The 26,779-nt window shown below is 37.3% G+C and overlaps 1 protein-coding gene across 1 annotated transcript in view; it reads left to right on the forward strand.

The window, feature by feature from the left end:
- Positions 1–26,779, forward strand: part of RYR2 (ryanodine receptor 2) — a 437,201-nt gene that overhangs the window by 406,037 nt on the left and 4,385 nt on the right. The window contains exons 95-105 of the mRNA XM_064445463.1: positions 921–1,007; positions 1,856–2,074; positions 4,912–5,042; positions 5,680–5,722; positions 8,287–8,420; positions 14,950–15,010; positions 16,425–16,571; positions 18,467–18,601; positions 20,828–20,984; positions 23,945–24,009; positions 25,279–25,379. Coding sequence (XP_064301533.1) covers positions 921–1,007; positions 1,856–2,074; positions 4,912–5,042; positions 5,680–5,722; positions 8,287–8,420; positions 14,950–15,010; positions 16,425–16,571; positions 18,467–18,601; positions 20,828–20,984; positions 23,945–24,009; positions 25,279–25,379 — 1,280 coding nt within the window. The remainder of the gene's footprint in view (positions 1–920; positions 1,008–1,855; positions 2,075–4,911; positions 5,043–5,679; positions 5,723–8,286; positions 8,421–14,949; positions 15,011–16,424; positions 16,572–18,466; positions 18,602–20,827; positions 20,985–23,944; positions 24,010–25,278; positions 25,380–26,779) is intronic.

The following is a 26,779-nucleotide window of genomic DNA, read 5'->3' on the forward strand; positions in this document are numbered from 1 at the left end:
AAGCAAAAAGAAATACACTTCTGCTCTATATCTAGTGGATACATTTGTGTAGGGACAGCCTACTTCTAACACAAGTAACATAGCAAAAGTATAAAACTACAGCCACAATCTTAATAAGGAATTAGGTGTTTAAGTTTTCCTTTTGCACTCAGATTAATTTTTTAGGCTAATCACGTAACAGTCATGCAAATTTAATTTAATTTTTCTTCTAATAGTTTCATTTAATAATTCACTAATAGTCATCTATGGTCAGGCCTGAAGAATGGTGGAATTCCCATGTGAGAGTTAAAGCATTCTCTAGCAAAGCGTGCTAGAAAGGTTTGTGAATTGTCAGGAAGGGAAAACGTACATTTCTGCAACCCTTTTGATAGCATCATAATGTGCGAGAAGCTTTCTACTCACGTTACTTGGGTCACAGATGAACCTTTTGCCAATCTGTTTAAAACACTATTTTGAAATAGAAAAATATTTAAAATGAACTTATATGCAGACATTTTTGTTTCTTGGTAAAAGTAACATTTTTCCATTAGCAAGAATATTGAGGAACAGGGAAGATAGAGATTTCTGTGTTATTATTACATTACTATTACATTGTGATATCTCTTTGTTGTCTCTAAGTGTAGTGAGAGGATAATGAAAAAGATGTAAGAAGCAATTAGAAATCCTTGATCCCTTTCTGCATGGAGTGAAACAAAAGGTCCTTTATCCATTATTGCCCATATGGAGTAGGGGAGAATTTGTACAATACATCACTCAAAATGCTTGGGATTTTTTTGGTGTGGTTTTGGTTTTTTCCTATTTATAATTTTATTAAAAAGCTCCATAGGGTAAACAAACAAAAAAGACCTGTGCAGCAACTTAATAATGATTGTGGTATCAGTATTATGCAAAGTGTTTTTATGGTCTGTTTCTCTTTTCAGAATTACTTTGCACGAAACTTTTACAACATGAGGATGTTGGCATTGTTTGTTGCTTTTGCCATCAACTTCATCCTGCTTTTCTATAAGGTAAACTTGTCAAAATATTAGTTTTCATGTTGTATACTGAAAAACATTCAGGTTTTGTACAGAGTAAACTATGGTAAAACTGCCTAGCCTAACAGATTAAATACCTACTTCATACTGCCACCTCAGAAATCTAACACAGTGAGAGCTAAAGGGTTTGTGTGAAGTAACAATAGACTTCCAGTACACCGATAGCTATTTACAAAGTTCTGTGCTGCAGCAGAGGCAGCAGGCTGAAGGGCGTACCCGTGCCTCAGATGCTCCATCTCACAGTACAGTACGGTGACTCAGCCAAGCCTGGCCTTCCCTGGCAACTTAAACCAATACATGTTAGCTGAGGTGTTTCTTGTGCCATTGTGCTCCCCTGAGAGGGTGTGTACAGCAAGGTGAAGCCACATCATCTTAAACTGCCTAGAATATCACTGATCTTTTTTGTCAAGACTTTTGGTGTCGTTAACACAACTCTGGAGTCATCAGGCTCAAATCAGTTTGTGGCAGAGCCCTGCTGATAAAGACTACATGTGGGAATGTCAGGAGCTGACTGGGTTCCTTCTGAGAGGGCTATGCCCACCCTTGAATTTGAAGTGATAAAACTCAGCGTGGCCCAAATTTGCTACCATGGACAGAGAGTGGGGGGAAAAAGAAAACGTGCATTATCACAAATTGGTGTAACAAGATGAAAAGGTCTCTGTGAGGTATTCTCTGTGGATATTTTTATGCAAAAAATTCTTTCCTTACAATTATATTGTCCTTCGTGTCATTGTTTTCAGTTATACTGCTTGGCTTGTAATAGTGTAAAGCTCCTGTCAAAGGAATACAGCTGCAATATTAAGATTAAGTGATTTGAACAGGTCTCCACCTCTGCTGTGACAGAAGAAAAAGAAGTTCCTGTGATATCTGCTGGTGAAAGTACCAAGTTGAACAGCCTGGAAAGTGACAACCATAGGGTCATTGCAGTGCATTATGTACTGGAAGAAAGCAGTGGCTACATGGAGCCCACACTCCGGATTTTGGCTATCCTACACACAGTCATCTCATTCTTCTGCATCATAGGGTACTACTGTTTGAAAGTAAGAAAAAGTGAACATTTTTTTTTTCTTCTGGTTCACAACATTTTTATCTGTTGAGTGGTATAAATTGGAATACAGTCATAGCAACTTTGCTTAAGCAGGTTGAGGGACCATGTGAAGAAACGCTATTCTTTTAGTGCAACCTACACAGAAATTGTGTGTTAGGTGACGTGTGAATTCAGGAAGTTATAGGTCAGAGCCTGATTTGCTGGGCTGACACTGGTCACAGGATAAGCATTTGCACCGTTACCATCTCAGCCGGACAATTACAGCAGTAACCTGTATCAGAAGCTGCTTGTGACTGTCAAAGACAAGCTATGAACACACATGGCCAGAGGAAGCTAGATGACAGTGTCTGCATTACTAGTCTGTCAACTAGGTCATTTGAAAAGCATGCAGCATTTCAGACTACGGCTGCTGCATGTGATGGCTATAGGCAATGCCTACTTTTCATACACATTCTGGTGTTAGTCTTTTGGCAGGAACGTAAGCATCTTTTAAAGGAATATCTTGCAGATCTCTGTTTGGGATATAAGAAATAAAGATGCCACCTTTATTGGCAAAATGCTGCTTCTGGTTTAGGAAGACCAAATGCCATAAATCTCTGGAGCTGGAAGGAGTATATCTGGGATGTATTTCCCTCATTTTTATACTCTTCCTGAGGCAAAAACTATAGGTCAAAGTGCAAGATAGTATTAAATTAGATGGACTTTTGCTATGACCCACTATGGCTGCTCATTTGTCCGTACAATTATAATTTCTTCATTAAGCTTTTACATGGTCCTTCATATTTTTCTTTTCCTCTTTTAATTGATAATGCTTTTTCTATGCTAAACAGACACGATGTGCATTTGTAGTTGAGGCAAACGGTCATCATACTATTGCATTAAGTGGTTGATTTTCATCTCTACCTTAAGTGTCTCTGCAGTCCTATAAATACTAAAACATGTTTTCCTGTTTCACTGGTTGACATGCAGCATGACAGCTTAGCTTTCTGGCTTTTGAGATGTCCTCCTACCTCATAGCTTTTTTTTTTTTTCCCCACTATGACTTTTTATGCTACTTTCCCACATTGTTTTTTCGAACTACATTTATTCTCTGACAAGAAGGGAAGACGTTGTTATCATTACTTCCATAATGAATTGAATCATAGAATCATTAAGGTTGGAAAAGACCTCTAGGATCATCAAGTCCAACCGTCAACCCAAGACTACCATGTCTCCTAAACCATGTCCTGAAATGTCACGTCTACACATTTTTTGAACACCTCCAGGGATGGCGACTCCACCACCTCTCTGGGCAGCCTGTGCTGATGCCTCACCACTCTTTCAGTAAAGAAATTTTGCCTAATATCCAACCTAAACCTCTCCTGATGCAGCTGGAAGCCATTTCCTCTAGTTCTTTTGTTAGTGACTGGGGAGAAGAGACCAACACCCACCTCACTACAACCTCCTTTCAGGTAGTTGTAGAGAGCCATAAGGTCTCCCCTCAGCCTTCTCCAGGCTAAACACCCCCAGCTCCCTCAACCTCTCCTCGTAAGACCTACTTTACAGACCCTTCACCAGTTCCATTGCCCTTCTCTGGACACGCTCCAGCACCTCGATGTCCTTCATGTCCTGCGGGCCCAAAACTGAACGTAGTATTCAATGTGTGGCCTCACCAGTGGTGAGTATAGGGCCGTGATCACTTCCCTACTCCTACTGGCCAATTGCCTTCTTTCCAACTCTGAAACCCTGAAGAAAAGACTAAGTATGGTTTCAGTCTCTGTCTTTGGTGATATACTGCTTTCAGAATTAAAAATCTTGACAACTGCAGGTCTGTGTATAATATGTTTTCTTCTGGAGATTACTTTGCATGAAATCCACTAAATTTTTCTCAATTTCTGTCTGAAAATAAGATTGGAACTATTGTTATTGTAGCTAATGCAACCGCCATGTTGTCTGAGTAGCCTAATTGTTATTACTATTTCAGTATACTCATGTCCAGTCTTGACTAGTAATACAGTCATGGTGAGTAATGCAGGGTGGGTGAATTTTGGAGACCTGTGAAATAATCCCAGGGAAAAGTAGCATTTATTTTTTATTGGTAACAGATTTCTAAGAAATATCCACTCCACTGGGACCACTAGTGACATCTGTCTCTTGGAATGAACTTTTGAATATCATCCAGCTGATGAGAGAGGGTTGTGTGTAAAGCCTGATCCTTACTGCTCAGGTGTCTCAGCTGCTGGCAAAGAACTACAGAGCACAAATCAAGTATATAGAATGTGGATGTGATTTAAAGAATTTTCTTTTTACTGCTTCCAGTGTTTCTTTGTTCTCTGCTGTGAAACCTCTTTTCTTCCTACTGTGAAACGTCAATAATGCTTTAACAAATGAAAGGAAACCTCTAACACCTCTGGGTATCAAAATGCAATCCCAAAGTGTGATCCTGATCCCAAATTAATATTTTGGAACTGGAATCTCTAAGCATTTAAAAATTATTTTTATTTTAGCTCCGTTTCACTTGACTAGCTCTAATAGCTCCATAGCACTGAAGAACTATTTTTAGTTGAAAGATCCCTTTTTGGGGTTTTTGGCCATCCTTTTACAACTGTGTGGTACACTGTAGTTATGGGATTCTGAATGACCTAGTCCTTTTGCATCTATACCTTTGCAGTGTTCTGGGCAATTGTCAAGTCTTTTAATTTTTTAAATCACTATTTTCACTTTGTTCAGTTTTCATACTTAGTTTTTCATAACAACCAGCTTTAGTTTTTCATAACAATCAGCTTTTCTTAAAAATTTTCAGACATGTCATTGCATTTTAAATAATTCCTGATATTTTTTCAACTGCAGGTTCCACTGGTTATTTTTAAGAGAGAAAAGGAAGTGGCAAGGAAATTGGAATTTGATGGGCTATATATAACTGAACAGCCATCAGAAGATGATATTAAGGGACAGTGGGATAGACTTGTAATCAACACACAGTGAGTTTTTACCTACTCTGTCTCTTTATAGTTTTGCAAGGAATGGTCTTCAATCTCCACAATTACATAGCTGATCATCCAGCTTGTCTGAAATAATGGTGAGGGGTGTATTTATAGCAAGGATATACAAAATATTTCAGACACCTGTTATGCTAAAGCTTACTATTACTTTTTAGTCTTATTAATTCCAAAGTTTTTGCTTTAAAACTATTCCTGTTCCATAAAAGAAAGAAAATGGCAATGAATTTCTTTGGACAAGCACAGTGATGATTGTGTAGTACTGTCAGTTTGAGAGTGAACTGTGCTTTGCATCCTTTTAGCGTCTCTTGAAGGCTTTCCTTTAGGAACATATTTAAAGTCCCAACTCTCTGCCTGGTGGGACTGTGTGATCCAGCTGCTTTAGAACCCTATCTGCAGGCATAGGCTCTGCCGCTCTTTCCCAGGCACATTAATTTGATAGGCTGAATGCCATTTGGCAACTTTCATTCCAGTGACTTCGCAAATGACTAGCTGGCAATAGCAACAGCAAAAATCCTCTTAGAAACAAAATCAGTATGTAATTTTTCTGACACCTTAATAACTACTGCATCTTCTCATGATTGTCTAAAATTTAATCTTGTTTATCTGTGTGTCTCAGGTCTTTTCCAAACAACTATTGGGACAAATTTGTGAAAAGAAAGGTAAGGCTTACTTTTAAAAATTATATATGAAGTTAAAATAAAGTTTTAATGCATGTCCATTTTCGTGTTTGAAGAAATGTGGACTACAGTTCTTTGAAATATAACTTTGATTCAGTGTAGATTTCTCTACTTACCATTTGAAAACACACAGAGATCCTTACTGACCTCATGCCTACAACTACTTTTGTGTGGCTTGGGTAGTTATTCTTTCAACTTTTTCTACATATAGCTGGTTGTATAAAACAGGAATTCAAATACATTCTTGAAATTCTGTGGAGAATTTCTGTGTACACTTGTATGTATGTTACAACATAAGTAAATTTTATTGTCTGTGTATTTATGTATTCGCCTCCATGCACACAGAATAGATTGTCCCTCACCCAGGAGAGGGTTACAAAGGAATTTAATAGCAAGATAGGACAGATGGAGTTGTTTAGGCAAAAGGCATGGTCAGACGACTGTATGACTGGCTAACTATATACGTACATCCGGCCATTTTTGTCCCTTACCACTCTATTTTCCCACAGGTGTTCCTCCCCAGATCACCTAAATCCATCCGTTTTCTCACCTTTGCTTCCTTTCTATAACATCCAGTAATAAGTTCCGTGCAGTAACCCTCTTAGTCTGGAAGGTGATCTTGATGGGTTTCACCACCTGATGGGTGATCTTGATGGGTTTCACACCTGGACACTGGAGCTGAGGCTCTCCTGGGACAGCCCTGGATGGACTAGGCAGGGTGTCCATTCATTGGGAGTCTGTAATTTGGGTTCCTGTCTGCCATTTTGCCCTTGGGCTCCCCTAAGCTTGAGGAGCCTTCAGTGGGCTGATAGTTCTGTAATGGGCCTGGGGGTAGCTGAGAAGGGTGTTCTTTCGCCTCGCCCCCAACCATTGTCTCTCTGTCGTCCTTTGTGAGTGTGTAGATGAGCTTTTCTCACATAAGCTGTCTCTCAGAAACAGTCCTTTGTAAGCAGAGCGATTGAAGGTCATTTCTTATGAATGTTATATCAAAGGTTTTCTCAGCTTAGTCTTAGAAAATATGTGTTACGTATGTACCATAGCTTACAACAAGAACAACCTTCCTATTGCGTTTGGTCACAATTGAAAAAGAGCGTGTTGATTTTGTTGGATCAGACTTACCCCTCCTTCACACCATTTAATGCCAATCTTGAATCACACTTTTGGAAACATGTCTTCTTAAACACTAGTAGCTCTTCTGCTTCATAACTGTTTTAGGTCAAGCTGTCTAAAAATGTTTTGAGTTATGTATTCATTTTGCTGTTGAAAGTATTTTTTGCATATTTTGTTAGATACATATTTCTATCTGTCTATCTAAACAAAGAGGAGGGAGTAGCTTGCACAGACTACTCGAGAAAGAAAATAAAATTCTACATTGCTTCTGTCAATGTAGTAGGTCAAGGAAGGTTCCTATTAGAAGGAAAGGAACATGGTTTTAAATTGTGTGGAAAGTTCTGTACTGTATTTTTGACTGAGGAAGTGCTCTGCATAGATTTAAGTGCTTTCAAATACAGTATTTTGCAAATAATGCTTTCTTTTATTTATATTTATATATAAATATACTTAAATCCACAGCCTAGTGAATGACCCATAGTCATGAAGCACTGCTTTCAGGCATTTGACAAAGAAGGCTTATTTCTAAAAATCTGCAAAAATATTGATAAACATTTAAAACATTGCTTACTAGAAAACTGGTAAAACACAACCTCACCTCTAGGATTCATTCCAAATTTTGTATTTCTTTGAGTATTCTTTTGAAAAAGAGAAGAGGCAGATAATATTTAGCAAGGAGTTGTGTGTTCAGTAAGAATGAAAGCAAGTAAATGTTCATTTCCAGAAGAATTTCTTATGAATCATGTTAAATTTTGAAAGAAAGAGATGGGGGATAGTTTGAATTCACTGAAAATAATTTTTAGCTGTAACTCTCTGTTCGAGATCTTTTGATTCCTATGTATTCTATGTGTACTGTAGTTTCATTGCATTATTAACTAAAAAAATAAAATAATAAAATTATGCAGTGGAGCTAGTTAATGAGGGCATTTTCACAGCTATTTCAATGTGAAATACTTCCCCTCAAAAGAAGAAAAAAAGGTTATAGAAAAACTTTTTAAACAGAATATATATGTTGTGGTTTTTTTTCCTTAAAATGAGTAACTAGTAAAGGTCAAATACTGTCTTCGGGAAATCGTATTTTGATCAGAGCTTTTCACGTAGCTAGGATATTCAAAACATCTCTTTCCTTTGTGACCTCACAGTGTATTTTTATTCTGTCAGTGATGATATTGATTTCGTTATTCTCCTTCTGCTGGATTGCTTTCCTTTTCCTGTTTTCGTTAAATGAGTAGGAACATCTTTGACATCCACATCTTGCCTTTATTGAATTGATCGCAATTGAGCAGAGGAAAACATATTACTGACTCATAGGATAGACAGATGGAAACAAACAGGTGAAAAAGATTGTGTATGTTAAACCTCTTGTCTTCAGAAACCAGGCTAAAATACAGCTGGTTTACCCAACTAATTCTCTTGAATATTCCTCCTAACTTTAGGTCATGGATAAATATGGTGAGTTCTATGGCCGTGACAGGATCAGTGAGTTGCTAGGAATGGACAAAGCTGCTCTGGATTTTAGTGATGCTCGAGAAAAGAAGAAACCAAAGAAGGATAGCTCCTTATCTGCTGTGTAAGCATTTCCTTCTGGTTTGTTTTTATGATAGTTTTTGTTTGTTTGTTTGTTTTGGAGGGTCTTATAAGTTAAAATCAAGCATTCAAGGTTTGTCATTCAGCTTTGAATTTTCTTCAACATATATGCAGTACTCCACTGTTTTCTGTGTATGAAGATTTAGTTTAGTGCACAGCTGCTTGAATACATCATGTTGCTACAGTTTTGAAAGTCTCATTACAGCTGAGCTGGAAACTCTTTTTTATAGTTCTCTCAGTTCAGCTAAGCTGGAAAGAACGGGCAAAATTAGCACTGTATGTTCTGATTATAAAGAAATGATGGAATAAATTTAAGTGATAGTGATAGTGACCAGTAAATATTTGTATTACTTTTATTATTGGCATACAAAGAAAATGAAACTACTTTCCCCTCTCTGTGTGCTCATGACTCATATTTGGGAAGAAATTTGAAATCATATTTCTGTGAATACTCTTCAAAAAACAGACCAGAATGAAGCAGCTGGACAAGGCTGGACTTAATTTCAGAATCAGACCTGAAAAATGCGAGCTTTTTGTTAAATCTCTAATATCTACTCCATGTTATATGTTAAAAGAAATATGACCTCATTGGTCTTCCACGTTCTCCCTGGAGAAATAGTTCCATGCTTAGATGAATATGCTGTGGGAAAATAAACAACTAGGACAGAATTTTATGGAACCAATCGCATAAAATTCATGTGCTTCAGGGAGGTGCATGTATCCACTTTTCATCAGTTTCAAAACAGAACACTAATGAAGCTACTAAAACTTAGGCATATTCCAGATCCAACATCTGAAATATATTTACAGTGCAATGAATACAGAGGTGGAAAAAGCACTGGAGTTGAACCCTTACTGCACCACTTTTGGGCAAACAATGGAGAATGGTATGACCTGGTGCAGATCTCTGCTCTAGTGCCTCTGCTTCTGCATGGGCCAGCAGGAGCTGGCCCAGACGAGATACTTATGTCTCTCTCAACACAGAAGGGAAATGCAGCATGTAGCATTTCCATTCCCAATACAAATGAACCAAGTTGTTGTTCTGTTTCCTTGCCCCCTAGCTCCTACTGTTTCTTCTCCTTTCCTGTGGGCAAACAACCTGGGATTCCCTTCCATCTGTCTTTCTGCAAGGGACTCGGAGCACTCTATGTGCAAGTGACCATGCTCCTCCAGAAGCTCCTGCCCACCCCACTGTTATACTGCATAAAACATCCCTCAGTGGTCTGTTTTATTTTAACTCTGGAAAAGCCATTCAGCTAATGGATGCAGTCTTGAGTATTTGTTACGTATATATAAATTTATAAATGTGTATTAAAATATTTAAATAATTATTTAAATATATTGTAGTATTATTTAAATAAAACCAGCTAAGGAGCATGATGCAGTTGGAGCTTTACTGCCTGATTAGACAGGCAGTTGGCCTCAGAATGTGGAAGAGGCTAAAAGATCTTATTCTTCCTTGTCATGAGAAACAATAACCTAGGTTTTCAAAAGATTCTAGAGCAGGTAAACCCCTTGTTAGTAATGTAGTATCTTGGAGAACAGTATTGTCTCTGATAAACTAGTAGACTTTTCCCTCAAGTGACAGCCTGCCTCTTGCCCATAGTGGCTGGTGAAAAAGTAAGGGATTTTATTTGAGGTAGCTTCTACACTTGAAGTCCCAAGATTTGTAGCTGATATGATGCCACCACAGGATTTACAAACCTGTGGATGTACCTATTTGTCCAAATAGAAGTGTATATCTGCAAGTGGGTGGTGGCTTCAGCCTTCATGGTTGAGAGGCAGGCATAGTTACCATTAATGTATAATGTCCAAATTCCCAGCCTGTTCCATTGAGAGGAATGATGTAGATGTGGGAAACTCATCTTCAAGCCTTTCCACTTATGAATGCCAACCTAAGATACCTCCTCTTTGATCATTTACTTGGGAATCTTAAGCCTACTGTGTCCTTGCAGAGGCTTTGTGTATGGTACCTTAAAGTAATAATCTATCCTGTGTGTTGTATCTCTAAGGCAGACAGAAAACTTAAAAGACACCAAGTAACTCAATGTTCTGTTTTGTTTTGTTTTGTTTCATTTCGGTTCAGTGCTTTCTTTTTCTAATGTTCAGCTGGCACCATTCTCTATAACATAACACGTGATGATGATGTTCCATGCCTAGCACAAAAGGAGCACTAATTAGACACAGTGCAATAAAAATTATATTTCCTACCCATTTGACCAATTAATAAATAATGACTGTTTCTAATGTGATGGGAGGCTTTCTATTGTACAGAACATATCATTAACAGAAGATCTTTCTAAACACCTGCACTGAAACTCATTACTTGATAAGGATGGTCGTATTTTCAGTAATGATTTTTCTTAGAGCTTTAGAAAGACGACCCATCTTTCTGAACAGTTTTCTCTGGAAAACGGTTTTCTCCTGGAACAACCAGAAAGAACCTTTAACAGAAAATTTCAGTGTTTACTAAGAAAGTTAATGTGAAGAGCAACTAATTAAAAATGACTTTTCCCCGTTTGTCTGTCATTTTAGAAAAAGGCACTGCTGCAAGGCTGTTTTTCAGCCTGAACTTAAAAGTAATAATAGTGGTTCCTCAGCTGGCAGGGGCCAGTAGCTGCTCTGAACAGCTCTGATGTACAAACATTGAAATGATTCAGGCTGAAATGTTCAGAATTTTCTGATTCCAGTTAACATTAGTTTCATTTGATTGCCTGAGGGTTTGGGTTTTTTTAAAAAAGGAAAGAAAAACTTTTGAAAACCTACTACGTTATACTTGGAACAGCTGAAGGCAGTAGGCCTTAAGAAAGAAGCTGTAAAACATCTGGGTGTTGTTGAAGGTGATCAAATACTACTGCAGGTTGCAGCCAAGTGTAATACATGCAATTTCTTTCAATTTTCCTATTATTTATTCACATTGTGCATTCTCACACCGTACCATTTTTCACCATCACTAAACTCAGCTACTACAACTACAGTACTGTAGTACTGTATGACAACCTGTTCAATGGTGCAGAAAGAAGTCAAATAATTCATTCAGAGTAGGAAATTAATCCAATATAATGCTAACTAATGATATTCCAAGGGAAACTTGAAAGCATACTGTTACTTTTTGATTCACAGCTGTAGAACTTAATTTTTGTATGACCTCATATCCTTTTAAGTCTCTGAGTTACTTGATCAAGGTGGTGAGCAGAAAAAAAACAGGAGAATGCAATATTATGCATGTTATTAGTGCTTTGCTGTCCATATCAGACTTACTTTAAAAAATGAAGACACAGAAAAATGAACAGTTCCTTTTTCCATATAGGTGAATATTTACACTATTTGTAGGAGCTCTACAGCTATTGCTGTTTGTAAAATGCAAAATCATTAAATTAAATCACCTAGAGGTGACTTCCCTTGGTGCTTGGGGTTTTTTTGCCATTTCATGAGAGAGTATCCTTCTTGTCCGTAAGCAGTCCTGTCCGTGGTGTTTCATATGTAAAACAAGTATAGTTATGAATAGGTGGAATGTAGTCACAAGAATATACCTGACACTAGAATTGAGTGATATTGGGTCAGAATAAAGTGAGACATTAACTTGCTACAATAATAGTTTCAGAAATAAATTTCAAGAGGTTTTGGTTCATTTTACCACCTGAATATGTTATGGAACAATATTTGAATGAGAAACTGTTCTTAACGTTTTTACTCCCCCCCCCCCTTTCTTTCTAGGACAGAGTTTTCTATAAGTTTTTATTTCTTTAATAACTCAAATTCGGGGCTAGCAAATTTGCTTATAACTTGGAGTTGGCAAAAAATGGAGAAGCTAAGAGTTGCCGATACCAGCAGTCTAGCACAGCTGTTTGATTGTTCAAGAAGCATTCCTAGCTTTACTGAAATGCAGCATGCTAGATTTATCTGAGTACTCTGTGGTGTCTGGAGCACAGCGCGGTTTGGGGACCTTTGAGACTAGCATGATTCTGATAATTTCAAGATATCAATATGAATGTTGTTATGGATGCATCTTTCCATCCTTGTAAACTTGAAAGCCTCTCGGTAAAAACCTTGCAGCTTTTATTTCTCTAATGTATGTTGTTTGTTTGTTGTACAAATATCACCCCTGCAATCCTAATCTGACAGTAAATGTCACCCAGTGACTATGGCCTCAGTCACCATGGAAGAAACTCAGGTGAAACCTTATGCATTAGTTTCTACAGAGTTGCTGTCTACCATAAAATGAATAATGAAGCAAAACAGTTGCTGACTGTGCCATTGAGATACCTAGTAAACAGTGATCAACTCTTATTAGAAGTTTTAGTTTTGTTAACCTAGTAATTTGTTGCCTTTGCATAGGTAAAAAAAAAATGGTAAAAAAGAACACTAAAGTCTCTTGAATCATGTTTAACAAAATAGGCTCTAGAATTCACCATCCGCCATCTGTGCTTATGTTGTTCTTTTCTTTACAGAGCATTAATAATATAATTATGCTCTTTTACCTGCTCTGAGCTAAATATAAGTCGCGTGGAAGTTCAGTGAAGGCAGAAAAGTATAATTCACTGTGAATAAAGTGTAAAAAAATTGACCCTAAATGAGTTACTGTATCATCTAAAGGTTTTCTGTATTGTAGTAAAATGTATGTATGAAAGATCTGCTGTGTGTAAATTTGAGAGCAAGGGTCAAATCTTTCATAAATCAGAAAACTCATACCATATTTCTTCTGCTTCTCTCTTTTTGTTCAAGTAGACTAATACACTTCAAAATGAAACATGAATTCTTAATTAAAATAGGCTGTAGAATCTTTGGAGTACAGCTCTTGATATAAGTTTGATTTAATACTCTTTTCAGTTATAGTAGCTCCACTTATACCTATGTAGTATTTATGCTGTTATACAGGAGGTTCAACTTGAGTCTTTTGTGTTTTAGTTTTATGTGTAAAAATGGTGTTAATTTTTCATTGTATTAAAGAGTAAATACTATTGCATATAATGCAAGTAGGATTTTGGTATTTTGATGGCAAAGTATTTATTGGGAATGTAATATTCAAATAAAACTATTACTTTTATTGGTTAGCGGCTCTGGCTATACAGGTAAGAATTTTTGAAATCAGACTTTGACAGACCAGGGTTTAACTCTTGGTAACTCCATATGAACATTGGGCACAGAAGTACTAGGTGCTTTCATACATGGCAGGTGTATGACATCTGCCAGCATTATTTCTACTTGTTTAGTCATTGTCAGCAACTCTGCTCCTTCAGGAACACTCAATTCACTCACATTTTAAGGATAAAAGTAGGACAGGTGACATTTTTTTGTAATGTTATTATTTATATTTGTTCCTGAATTGTGATCCGGGTTTAGAATTTTTTTTGTGTCAATATAAAACAGATGATCCAAACCCTTCCAAAAAGAAAAAGTAAAAACCTAGAGGGACAACATACAGTTACAAGCAAAAATTATATAAATCTTTCTTAGTAAGTTAGTTGTATCACTTCTCTATTAAGGAAAAAGAAAATGCTTCAAGCAAATTAATGGGTTTTATTCTAGGGCAAAAAATGTAGCCTAAAGTTGAGACATTTATTTATGTTGATAGAGTAAAAGGGTAATTAATACCTAAAGGTATTTATTAAAGAAATACAAGGGAAAAATCTGGAGACAATAGTTTACAATATCAGTCTGTACAATGTGAAAATTTGTTGAAGAAAGGAGAGAGCAGCAGAAGCTAAATGGCTAATATAACAAAGCAACAAAAACTGTGGAAGAAACTGGGAGCTCAGAACTGGAAACACTCCAGGTGTGGCCTTACCAGTGCTGAGTTAGAGGGGAAGGATCACCTCCCTTGATTTGCTGGCAACGCTCCTCATGGAGTGCAGGGTACCAATACACTTCTTCGCACCGAGGGTGCGCTGCTGGCTTGTGCTCAACTTGCAGTCCATCAGGAACCCCAGGTCCTTTTCTGCAAAAGCTGTTACTACGCATTTCTCTCTCATTCATCTTTATTCCTAATATCAGTGGAAAAATCAAAGGACACAAGCTCTGAGATTCATTTCACCTCACTTAGTCTGTCTTTAATGTTATTTAATTGTATCACCCAATGTATGCTATCGTAAGTAATGGTAAAGAATTGGCAATTTGGGGCGCAAATTTTCTGACCTTTTTTGACAGCTCCTTTAGGCTTAGATGGGTTGCATTTTAAAAAAAAAAATCTCTTTTTCTCCCTTCAGACAGTTCATTTCACTTGTGTGCGTATGATAACGTTGTAGACATCTATCAGCATTAGGTCTGATGAAAACAAACTAGTATTTATTAATCCGTTTTTCTGCTTTTTTTTTTTTTCTTTTTTTTTGGACAGGTCCATTCCAGAGTAAATGTGTGAATTAGAACAAGGTTCTGAAGTATTTCAGCTTTTGGAGAAATAGATCAGCTGTTATCTCCTGTGCTTATGTGACAATACACTTCCTACAGATTGTGTTCCATGTTTTCCTATTGTGTTTTGATATAATATGCAGTTTATTTATTTATTTTTACAGGCTGAATTCCATTGATGTTAAGTATCAGATGTGGAAATTAGGAGTTGTTTTCACTGATAATGTAAGTTTAACATACAGAAAAATACATATATACAATATATATATGTATATATTCACCTTCTAAAAAGCAATATACACTTATTAACCCAGAGTGCTTCAAAGGGAGGTATGAAATACTCTGGGTTATATTTAGTTTACTACACACATGAAGAAAATCTTGGAAGCTTAAAAAGACATTGCCAAAATCTTTTCCCAGTTACGTAGGTATTAGGCTATAGAACCTCAGTCAGTTCCTGACCCTCTTCTGATATGCTTTCTTCAGGAGCAATAAGCAAGTACTGTGCAGTAGAATTAGAAAACTGACTATATAAATTCTAATTGCCATTTTTCATATTGTTCATAAACTTTATGAACACTTCAATATTCCTGGAGCACAGTCAGATCCGTATAGTAACTCTATGTGGAATTGCTAAAATTTGTATCACTAAAACTGGTAGTAGGATGTGACACAAAATGAGGCTGACTATTTTAATAATTTGAAAAAATGAGTCTTTAAAAACAACAGGAAAAGAGAAGTGGTAAACAAGACAGACTGTTAAAATACCTTGCAGTTTAAGAAGTCACTCATCCTATGATTATTAAGTGTCTTATGATTATCACTTGCCTAACTCAGCTTATTTTACTGGTGGAAAAACGGCTGGGGAACAAACAATTTTGGAACTAAAACTGCTGGAGAATGAAAGTATAATCTGACTTTAGCCAGAAAGAGTGGAATGATACATCTTCGTGTCAACAGACAGCATAATCTGTAAAGAGCTAGAGTCTGTTCAGGATTAGTTTTTTTCTATGGGAGGGACTGTAATTTGTCTTATAAATATGTATAAATAAATATAAATATTTATTACATAAATGTATGTAAATATATGTGTGCATGTCTTTAAATCCAATAGAAATTAGATGGTAGACAAAAAGATGAAGTTAACATTTGTAGTAATAGTAAATTACTTAAATAATACTTACATGTTTAAGTAGTAGTTTTAGTAGTCTGAACTGATTATAAAATTCCTTTTGTTCCTTGTAGAGTCCTTTTCATTAACCACCTTAGGGCTTTAATACTTTAATGTAATTAGTTAGAAATTCATAAACAAAAAATCATTTAAATCAGAAAAAAATTTTACATCAGAAACACTAACTAATAAGGGATTAGCGATCTCAAATTAGTTTTTACAAATTAAAATTTAGAATATGTTGATTTTGTCCATGTCTTGTGAACTCTGTATTTGCTGATTTAATAGTTTTGCACAAAGATAAAATTCTCGAACATCTCTAGGAAATTCTGTGTAAAAAAAGAGAACTGTTTTCTATTTGAAGAAAAGCACATTAAAGCAATTTCTACCTTTCCTCAGTGTTTTGAATTAAGTTAAAAATAATAGCCATGAGTTTTATTTTATGATATACTTGTTTTTTTCTGTTAGTCTTTCCTTTACCTAGCGTGGTACATGACCATGTCAGTCCTTGGCCATTACAACAATTTTTTCTTTGCTGCTCATCTCCTTGACATTGCAATGGGATTCAAGACATTACGAACTATCCTGTCGTCAGTTACCCACAATGGCAAACAGGTATCAACTGTCATGTCTTTCCAGCTTTTTTACTTCAGTAGTACACAGGAGAGATCACTTCGTGACTTAATTCAGCTGTTCTGCAGGTTGACAACAGAATTGTTCCTTCATCATGAAATTTAGAACTTGGGTCAGTGGGAAAACTGGCCAATGGGATTTATAAGCATAAGAGGACTAGCATGTATGACAGTCTCTAGATGTTATGAGCAACTGTGTCATAAAGTTGCTCTTTAAAATTTTTTCAAGATTCTTCTAAAGAAAGGTCCAGTTGAGACCTAGTTACTCTTTCTGTTAGAGAAATTAAACTCTTCGATAATAAGAAATCTTTTCTTGAAGAAACTATGAAATCTGAAATTGCATTGGTGATTTAAGCAACGAAAATAACTAAGGCTTTTCATCTACAGAGCTCTGTTGTAGGAATGGCCTTTAATGTAACCTGAGACTTAGTGTTCCTCAAGACTGATGGCCTTCCTAGTTCAACGGAGCTTTGTAAACAAATTTTAATGATTTAAAAAAAAAAAAAAGCTATCCTTGATGTGCTTAGAAGATCTTCCAGCAAGGCAGCTAAGATAATTCTTATTCAAGTGGGCTGGGTAACATAATGTTCTTCTCTGTTGTGTGTACTTGTGTGCTGTTGTAGTAAGATGGAACTTCACTTCTGACTTTATACAATATAGGTGCTTTAGAAGTCTGGTGGCAAGTGCCATTTTGAAATTTATCAGTAGCATGTTATTTTTCAGGGGCTTTGTTTTTTTTTCTCTTGTTTTAAGTTTGATCAGTTGAAGTTGAAATTTGAGAAGCATAAAATCATTAGCAATGATTTTTTATAAAAGCAAAGGGTCATTGATTTAATTTTATTCTGCCTTCAAATGCACTGTCCTTGTCAATATTTTTAAAGAATGAGTACACATTTAAATGGTTTATATAGTTTATATTTCAAAAATGTAAGCACATGACATATAGAAGACTTTTAAGGAGAAGAGTCACCTTGGCAAACATATTTAATTTATGTGGCAAACTTCAGTTTCATTTGTGGAACAAAAATTGTATCTTGAGAAGTTGCAGAAATCAACATACTGCATTTGTTGCCCTTTAAAGAACAGACTTGCTTAAACTCTTAATTCTGATTTCTTAAAAAGAACAAAAAAGGAAAAAGAATCAGTCTGCACCTGAAAAAAGGTGAAGCATTCCACCTTTTAAAAATAATCCTGAAGTTTTAGCAAGTTATCTGTGAAGTGAGGGGGCATTATTTATGGTAAGGAACTTTAAGTCTGGCAGCTATGCAAGTAGAATATAATTTTGCAGGACATTGCAGTTTACTTCCAGGTGCTTTCCATAAAGACCAAGGCAAAATTTTAACGATGCTGCAGTTGAGCAGCGGGGTATTTATTGCTGCTTCTCTGAAGTAGATATAAAACATTAGGAACAATATGTTTTATGTCTGATTTCATAGATGTAAACAAAATTGTTTCAGTATTAAAGTAGTAGAAATACTATTTTGCAATTATGTAATAGGTAATATTAAATAGTAGTACTATTACTATTAGGTCGTAAACTCCCAGATATTTTTGTCTGAATGTGTGGGTTTTATGTGATTCTAATGGATTGTTTGATTGTGTATGTATCCACTAGATTTTGCAAGATTTGTCTTTGTAATTGTGTCTCTGAAGCATAGTTTTCCTTCAAAATAAAACAGGAGAAATGCACAATCTTTGCATGAAAATATGCAGCTATGTTGCCAAATATTACAACGACATGCAAAGAGGCAGAGAAAAAGTAAAGAAATTTTTCCTTCTAACAGTACATATAGATTATTGTTACTTTCCTTCTCTTCATGGAATTATGCCGTACAATTTTCTTTGCAAGGTGGTGTTACATATAATTTTGTCTTCCAGCTTGTCCTAACAGTGGGATTACTGGCAGTAGTCGTATACTTGTATACAGTAGTGGCATTCAATTTTTTCCGCAAGTTCTACAACAAGAGCGAAGATGGTGATATGCCAGACATGAAATGTGATGATATGCTAACAGTAAGTCTTACTTTGCTTTCTGGATTTTTTTTCTTAAACTGTTATGTTTTTGTCCTGACCTTCTTGTAATTCCTATTCATACAGACATATCATTAGCCAGCACCAGGAAAGACTATAATTGAAGGCAAAGGAGCAAATATAATGAGCATCCCTAACAACTAGATATACCCTGTGTTTGTTAAACAAACACATCTGCAAATGAACAGAAGAAATGTGATGGTATTTGCTACAGGCCATTCAGGAGGAGGGTCAGTTATAGGCAAGGACGTTCCTAAGTCATTTAGGTACTGAAATGCTTGTTTAAGCTTGGAAACCCATCAGTTTCCCTGAGCATGCATTTCCATGATTATCTTCAATTGGCAATTCTGTTACTGAAATCTCTGCTGTGCTCAGAACCACTGAAAATTATTTTGTACTTACTGAAACTGTGCCAGACTTTGCAGTTGTGGATGGTGGGTAGAGCTTAAATTACAAAGAGTTTCTAAGATGCATTACCATTAATATAATTCTGAAAGTAATCACGTATGACAAAATTAAATATATTTCAATATGTTATGCAATGTGAATCACCTGCAGGGAACTGACACCATTAAAAAGCCCAATAATTGGATAATCTTTGGAAGCAGACTAGTACGTCTATATTTTTTGTCCAGTTTGGGACATTCAGTACAAGAAAGACAGAGATAAACTGGAGTATAAATCACTGGAGGGCCATTAAATTGTAAGGTGCTGGAGCACTTGCCCTGGGAGGAGAGGCTGAGGGAGTTGGGCTTGCTTGGCCTGGAGAAGAGGAAGCCTCAGGGTCAAGGGGAATGTAAGAGCAGCTCCCCGGTGCCTGCAGAGAGGTTACTGGGAAGACAAATCCGTGCTCTTTACAGCAGTGAATGGCAGGAGACCACGGACATAAAGTGGAAAATGTTTTCTCACTGAGAAGAGCCACGCAGTGGATCAGGTTACTCAGAGAGGTTGTGCAGTCTCCATCCTTAGGAGTTTGTAGGAACCTAACTGGACAAAGCCTAGAGCAACTTTGAGCTTGTAGTGGACCCTGTTTGGAGCAGAATGTGGACCAGACACCTCCTGAAGTCCCTTCTGACCTGACCTGCTCTGTGATTCCCTGAAAGTGCATTTATAAAAAGGCTATCATATTGTACTGGAATGAGTTAGAATAATGTGTTATGCTATAAAATTAGGGGTGTCTTTTAAAAAACAGGAAGATTTGCAATGTGATATTAGAAAAAAAAAGAAAAATAAAAGTGCAGAGAATATATTTTTATTTTTAGAAATAGGAAAATAACTTAAAACTTTTTAAATAACTAACAGTACATTCACTCATTAAGTTAATGATTGACTTTCAATGGTGAAATGTAACAATTTTTAGAGAGAGTTTTTGTTTTTCAGCGGTTGGTCACTCAGCATTGTATGTTACTACATCAGTTTCTTGGATGAGGGATTTTGGGGGTAAGTGTTGCATAGAAATAACAGAAGGGATTTTTTTATATGGTTAGGTTTTAGGAGTTAGTGACTGTTGTTGTCATCACTATTCTCCGATAGGGAGTGAGAACCCTGGACCTGTAGTTTGCAAAGCTACTTAAGGAAAAAGAACTAATCCCCTGCTGTAGACCTCTGAGGGTGATATCACAATTTAACAGAAAATTATAGCATGATAAACTGGAAATTTTTCTTTGCCATCATCCCACGTAACTATACCAGACCTGTTATACCACTTTTCAGAGCATAGCTTCACAGTATTTGTCTCAGACTTTTCCCATCATTAGCCTGTCCTCTGCACAAACATTCTCAAAGGTTTTTGTTTTGTTTTGTTTTGAATTTTTGTTTGAACACCAAAGATGGGGAAAATAATTCACTTTTGAGTTAGGAAAGTAGAAAAGGAGATGGCTGTGTTGGTAACAGTAATTTCCTATTTGCACATTACTGAAACAATTGTACGTGAATCATGGTGTGCTGCTGGGCTTATGGTAGCTGGACCTTTGATCTTTTTGAGCTGCTACATAATGACAGAACATGAAATACTGCAGCTTCAGCTGCACAGCAGCATTTCGCCTCACTCAGAAATATACATAACCTCAACGGGGAGAAAAGATTATTTGCCACAGTATAGTTAGACCGTAGCTGGACCAGTTCTGCCAATTGCTGAATTTTCAACAACGAATATTTTTACTTTTAGCTGCAGACAAACTTTGTACCCCTTTGTTTTATGTTTTCTAGTGCTACATGTTTCACATGTACGTTGGAGTACGTGCAGGTGGAGGCATTGGCGACGAAATAGAGGATCCAGCAGGAGATGAATATGAAATCTATCGGATTATCTTTGACATCACTTTCTTCTTCTTTGTGATTGTCATCCTGCTTGCAATTATTCAAGGTATATGTTTGTAGCCCTTGGTGAGACTGAAACCGTTATTTAGCGGTACAAAGATCTTAGTGCTATGGTAATCGCACACCTAAGATTCATTCAGGACACCAGGGCAGATGGTGAAGCACAGATTTGTATAGCAAATCACACCTAGGTGGCATTTATCCATACAGTGTTCTTCGTAGTCGCTGTAAAATTAAGTCTGTAACTGGATCAGTGGAAACAAAAAAGAGCTCTCTGCTATGAGGGTACTGGTGTCACTACAGTTTGTCTCTTCTCATTGCCCTTTCTAAAAGTCTCCTTTAAATGACTAGCATGAGAAGTGATGAGAAAGTGATTAGAAATCTTGTGGCATACCTTAAAATTGTCTTTTACCATAACCCACCCTTTGTGAGCTTATGTGGACAAAAATCAGTAGTAGGTGCTGTCGGTATTCCCCCTGCCAGCACCTAATGGTCTCGACTGCCTGGCAAATCTTCAGATTGGCAGTAGTGGTGTGAAAATTGGAACATAGCTTTAAGAGGTTTAATCTTTTCTTACATAAAACCCTCTGTTTGGTGTGATGCCTGCTTACTTGAACACTGTCAAAGAGTAAAGAAATGTGCTCCGTATGAAACAACTTTAGTATATCCTGATTGATGACAATGGAAAGTCGGCTGCCGTCAGGTTAGCTTCTGAATTTAAGTGAAACTATTTGACTGGTAGTGTGGCTCACTGTTGTAATCTGGATAGCGGATACTGGATTTTGGGTAGTCAGGGGGTTTCTGTTATGTTTGTATTAACATTGTTTAATGTTATTACCTAAAGTACTTAAAAGCCCCAACTGTTTACATATTATACCTTTAAAAGATTGTCAAGAATGCTCAGCAGATCATCGTTTATTAAAGTTTGCACAAATTAACAGAAGTATATTCTCGATTTTGGAAAAAAATGAGAATGATTTTTGCTAGGTCCAGTTGCTGTTATAAATAGTGATACCTTATTGTTTTCTGTCAGCTAACAGTTAGCTAACTTACGATGATTTTGACAACAGTAAGGATGCTTTCTCAGTTCCTACAAGGAAGGTTGGAAGGTGACTCTGAGACTGTGGTGAATTATTTCTAACTCTTACTCAGGCAACAAGTTTCTTAAAGGGTTTGGGGAGGGTGCAAAATTTTTTATAGCCTGAAGTGGCATATCTCATACTGTTTGTTTCTTCATTTTGTGAGTGGCTTTAGAGTAGAGGCCTTAGCTGTCAAGCTTTGAGTATAATTCTCATCTGGTATTCATTAGTTTTACAGCACAGTAGTGTCAATAATGTTTGTGGAGTTAGTCCTTATTTGTATTGTGTAAGCAAAGGAAGCGAATTATAAAGAATTTATAATCTGAGCCATCCAGCTTGTGGTGGTTTTTCTTCTTCTTTCTGTATCTCCCTGAAATGACCCCTTACTACTGTAGAGCTCTGACAGTGGAACCTCGTACTACATGACAACCATAATGAGAGAGGGTGCACAGAGCTCTGGGCCTCTCTGCATCTGCCATGTAATAAATCCTGGAACTCTGTTGTGGTGGGTTGACCCTGGTTGGATGCCAAGTGCCCACCAAAGCCACTCTACCACTCCCCTCCTCAGCTGGACAGGGGAGAGAAAATATAATGGAAGGTTTGTGGGTTGAGATAAGGATGGGGAGAAATCATTCACCAATTACTGTCACTGGCAAAACAAGAGTCGACTTGGGGAAATTAATTTATTAGCAATGAAATCAGAGTAAGGTAATGAGAAAATAAAACAAGAATCTTAAAACACCTTCCCCCCACCCCTCCATTCTTCCTGGGCTTAACTTCACTCCCGATTTCTCTACCTCCTCCCACTGAGCAGCGCAGGAGTTTGGGGAATAGGGGTCAGTTCATCACACATTGTCTCTGCCACTCCTTCCTCCTTGGAGGACTTCCCACACTCATCCCCTGCTCCATTGTGGGGTCCCTCCTGTGGGAGATAGTTCTCCATGAATTTTTCTATCATGGGCCCTTCCCATGGGCTACAGTTCTTCATGAACTGCACCAGTGTGGGCCCCCCACGGGGTCACAAGTCCTGCCAGCAAACCAGCTCCAGCATGGGCTCCTCTCTCCATGGGGCCACAGGTCCTGCCAGGAGTCTGCTCCATCACAGGCTTCCCACGGGGTCACAGCCTCCTTCGGGCATCCACCTGCTCTGGTGTGGGGTCCTCCAAGGGCTGCAGGTGGATATCTGCTCCACCATTAACCCTCCACGGGCTGTAGGGGGATGGCCTGCCTCACCATGGTCTTCACCATGGGCTGCAGGGAAATCTCTGCTCCGGTGCCTGGAACACCTCCTCCCCTTCTTCCTTCACTGACCTTGGTGTCTGCAGAGCTGTTCCTCTCACATATTCTTATTCCTCTCTCTGACTACAGTTGCCCAGGTTCTTTTTTTCCCCCCTTGTCAAATATGTTATGACAGGTTGCTGATGGGCTCGGCCTTGGCCAGCAGCAGGGTCCGTCTTGGAGCCGGCTGGCACTGGCTTTATTGGACATGAGGGAAGCTTCTAGCAGCTTCTCCCAGAAGCCATGCCTGCAGCCCCCCCCACTGCCAAAACCTTGCCACACAAACCCAATACATCTATTAAATGTACAGTAGTAGTCTTCCCATAGAAAAGCCTTCACCACTGTAAAAACACATGCATCTTCATGTACTGAGTCAAGACTGGAGCACTGTGAATAAACAGAAGGCTGCTTGTCCCATTTTATAATTCCAGATGATACTGCCAGCCATGTTACTGGTAGATGTTTTCTTTGACTTGCTCATTTTTCTTCACATATTTAGTTGGTTTTGTGGTCTTTGGAATGTACATTGGCTTCTATTATTTCTGCACAAGATTCTCGTTTAATATTCTTTGTCAGTGTTAGCCCTGGCTTTCTGAATATACTTTGTCAGTTCTGTTCTTGAACACTATCATTTTAACTTAAATCCTAGGTTTAATTATTGATGCTTTTGGTGAGTTAAGAGATCAGCAAGAGCAAGTTAAGGAAGACATGGAGGTAAGAACATCCAATTGTTGAACCATATCCTATTTTCAGGTTTCATGAATATCTGTTTTCAATCAAAATGTGATCTAGCTAGTAGATAGTTTTTTAAACTAAGATGAAAATAGAGTTCTGTACGTGGTCCAATATCATATAATGTCCTGGATGAGGCTCTAGTCTCTCATCTCAGTTCATTAGATGGAAATAATAACTGAGATTTCTTTAAATTTACTTTCTTTGTGTCTATAAAAATATAAAAATTACGAAAGTAGTTCTCTTACTACCCAATAAAATTCTTTTTAGACAATTTTATGAAAAGAAAACTCTGCTAGCATCTAGGTTCTGAATAGCATTTACCACTCTTTGCTGCCTCCTGTGAAAGAGGTATGCTATGCTTTGACAGGTGGAAGCTGCTACCTTCCATATCTCTTTGCATTGGACACAAACCCAGTTTGTCTAAACTGATATTCTGCTGTAAGCATATTTTGTATGTGTTTGCCAATTCCTGGTATGGATTTTTTTAATAACTCCAGATGAAGGATGGCCATTTTTTTTTGCTGTCAGTGGTAAGTTAACAAGAATTCAGGCAAAAAGCCTAATGGCTGATTTTCTCATGACTTTTTAAAGGTTAGACTAATCTCTGTATCTTCATTTTTGTAAACAAGGAAAATCTTTGGACATTGCTGTATATTATAATGAATTACATGTCTGCGGCTATTTAAGTCATTTGGATCTTCAGACTAGAGGTTTCTAACACAGGGTGTTGACACTGTCATGTAACAGTTCACTTCAGATATAATTTTCTTTGGTTAATCTATGTGTGAAAGTATCCTGTACTTGGTCGTTTTCTATTCTGTTTGTTAAGTATGACTATAAGAACTCAGAAAAGTGGAGCAAACCTACTGTGTTTTGTAATCTAAACCTTGAGCATATGTATTTTCAGCTGGACAAGCACAACAGACATTGAGGTAAATGAAAAATTAGCTTTGACCATTGTATTCCATTCTTTCTCTTGTTACCTGTTCACTTACAGCTGGCAAATTTTTTTTTTTATTTTATTTTTTTAAAACAGTAAGAAGCTATTCCGATGGAAGTTAAACTTCTATTCCAGTGTTTTGGCTGAAGTATCCAGTCCCAATCATTAAAAGAAAAGCTTTTACGTTCAGCACATATTATATGTGATGCATTGCCATTTTCAAGAAAATTGTTATATTTTTATTGGCCTCTTCTCAAAGGGGGCAGGGTTATATATAGTGTTGAAGTGCTCTGTATTCTTTCTTTTAGACAAAGTGCTTTATCTGTGGAATAGGAAATGACTACTTTGATACAGTGCCCCATGGCTTTGAAACACACACACTACAGGAGCACAACTTGGCCAATTATTTGTGAGTACAGTAAAAATGAACTCCTCGCTAACTCATGACCCTTGCAGCCTCTGCAAGTACCAGATTAGCTCTCTTGCATAAGTAAGAGTCAGTACTGTTTGGCTTTGATGTGCACTCATGCTGCCTGACATAGAATTCTGTGGTGATGGGAGTGAGGAATGAACAAACTTCATTACCTTGTTCCCAGCTTGGTTGTGACACGCCAAGTTTGTGTGGGCTCGGAGATGGAAACTAGGAACTTCGTATATGGCTGTGGAGGCATTGTAAAACTGAATGTGTTGTGTAAGATACAGAGGAACAGTATGACCTGGCCTGGAGACTGGTAGAGAGACTGCACAAGCAAAGAAGTAAGGCAAGAGAGGGAAAACTTACATTGGACAAAATATTTTGAGTGGAGTGCTGAGGCTGACTTAGAGAACCTGGGACAGAGAGAGGTCAGGGAACTGAAAAAAGGAGCTATAGAGGGTAGGGATCAGATGAAGGGCATCAGATCCTCCATTGGAAAATCCAAGCAGAGCATCAATGACCACTAAACTGGGTCTTTTTAAATCTGGAAATAAAACCATTTATCATGTCCGCAGTCACTGTATCATACCATTCATCTCCTGTCAAACACATATGAAAATCTAGTGCCAAAGTGTAATTTTACTAGTGCTGGAAGTATGAGGCAATGGATGGATTGTGATTTTGTGTCTATAAGCTAGCACTGTATGTGCACAAGATAATGAGACTGTAAAGTCAAACATCCCTATAAACAACTTCCACCTGAAACACAGGTTGTGCAAACAAAATACATGAAACGTACCATCATGTGGGATTTTGCTCCTGCTTACGAAGTACTACACAAATAACATGCTATAGTGTACTTACTCTAAGTGCATCATCCTAAGGAAACGTTTTTTGGTATTTTTGTGCATGATCATATAGTATATTTTTCACGTGTTTGGAGAGTGGGAGAGAATGCCTGTTATGAGTGAAATTTTGAAATCACCTAGTGTTTGTCAGATATCTCAAAACCCCAAGGCTAATGTATTTTTTAATTTACAAGTTCTTTCATGCTCATGTTGATCTTGAGTTATATACACTAGTAAAATACCCCCAACCTATAATTTCAATAAGAGAAATCCCTTAATTGTCTTCAGGATTTCTTATTCATTGAGGGGAGAGGAAAAAAAAAGCTTGAATGACTATTCTCTGTCTACTTCCAAGTTGATATTCATGGGCAAGAAAATGCCTATTATAATTTTCAGATTAGAAAGCTTAGAAAATCGTCATTTAAACTGAGTTGCTATTGACTGTAAATCAGACTGAATCTTGTGCATTTTAGCATACTATACATTGAACAATGAGTGAATCTCAACAGTGCCAGGAAAGTATATTTAATGTCTCTGGGAGTATTA

Source organism: Phalacrocorax carbo, chromosome 3, assembly GCF_963921805.1.
Source record: "Phalacrocorax carbo chromosome 3, bPhaCar2.1, whole genome shotgun sequence".
Taxonomy (NCBI): Eukaryota; Metazoa; Chordata; class Aves; order Suliformes; family Phalacrocoracidae; genus Phalacrocorax; species Phalacrocorax carbo.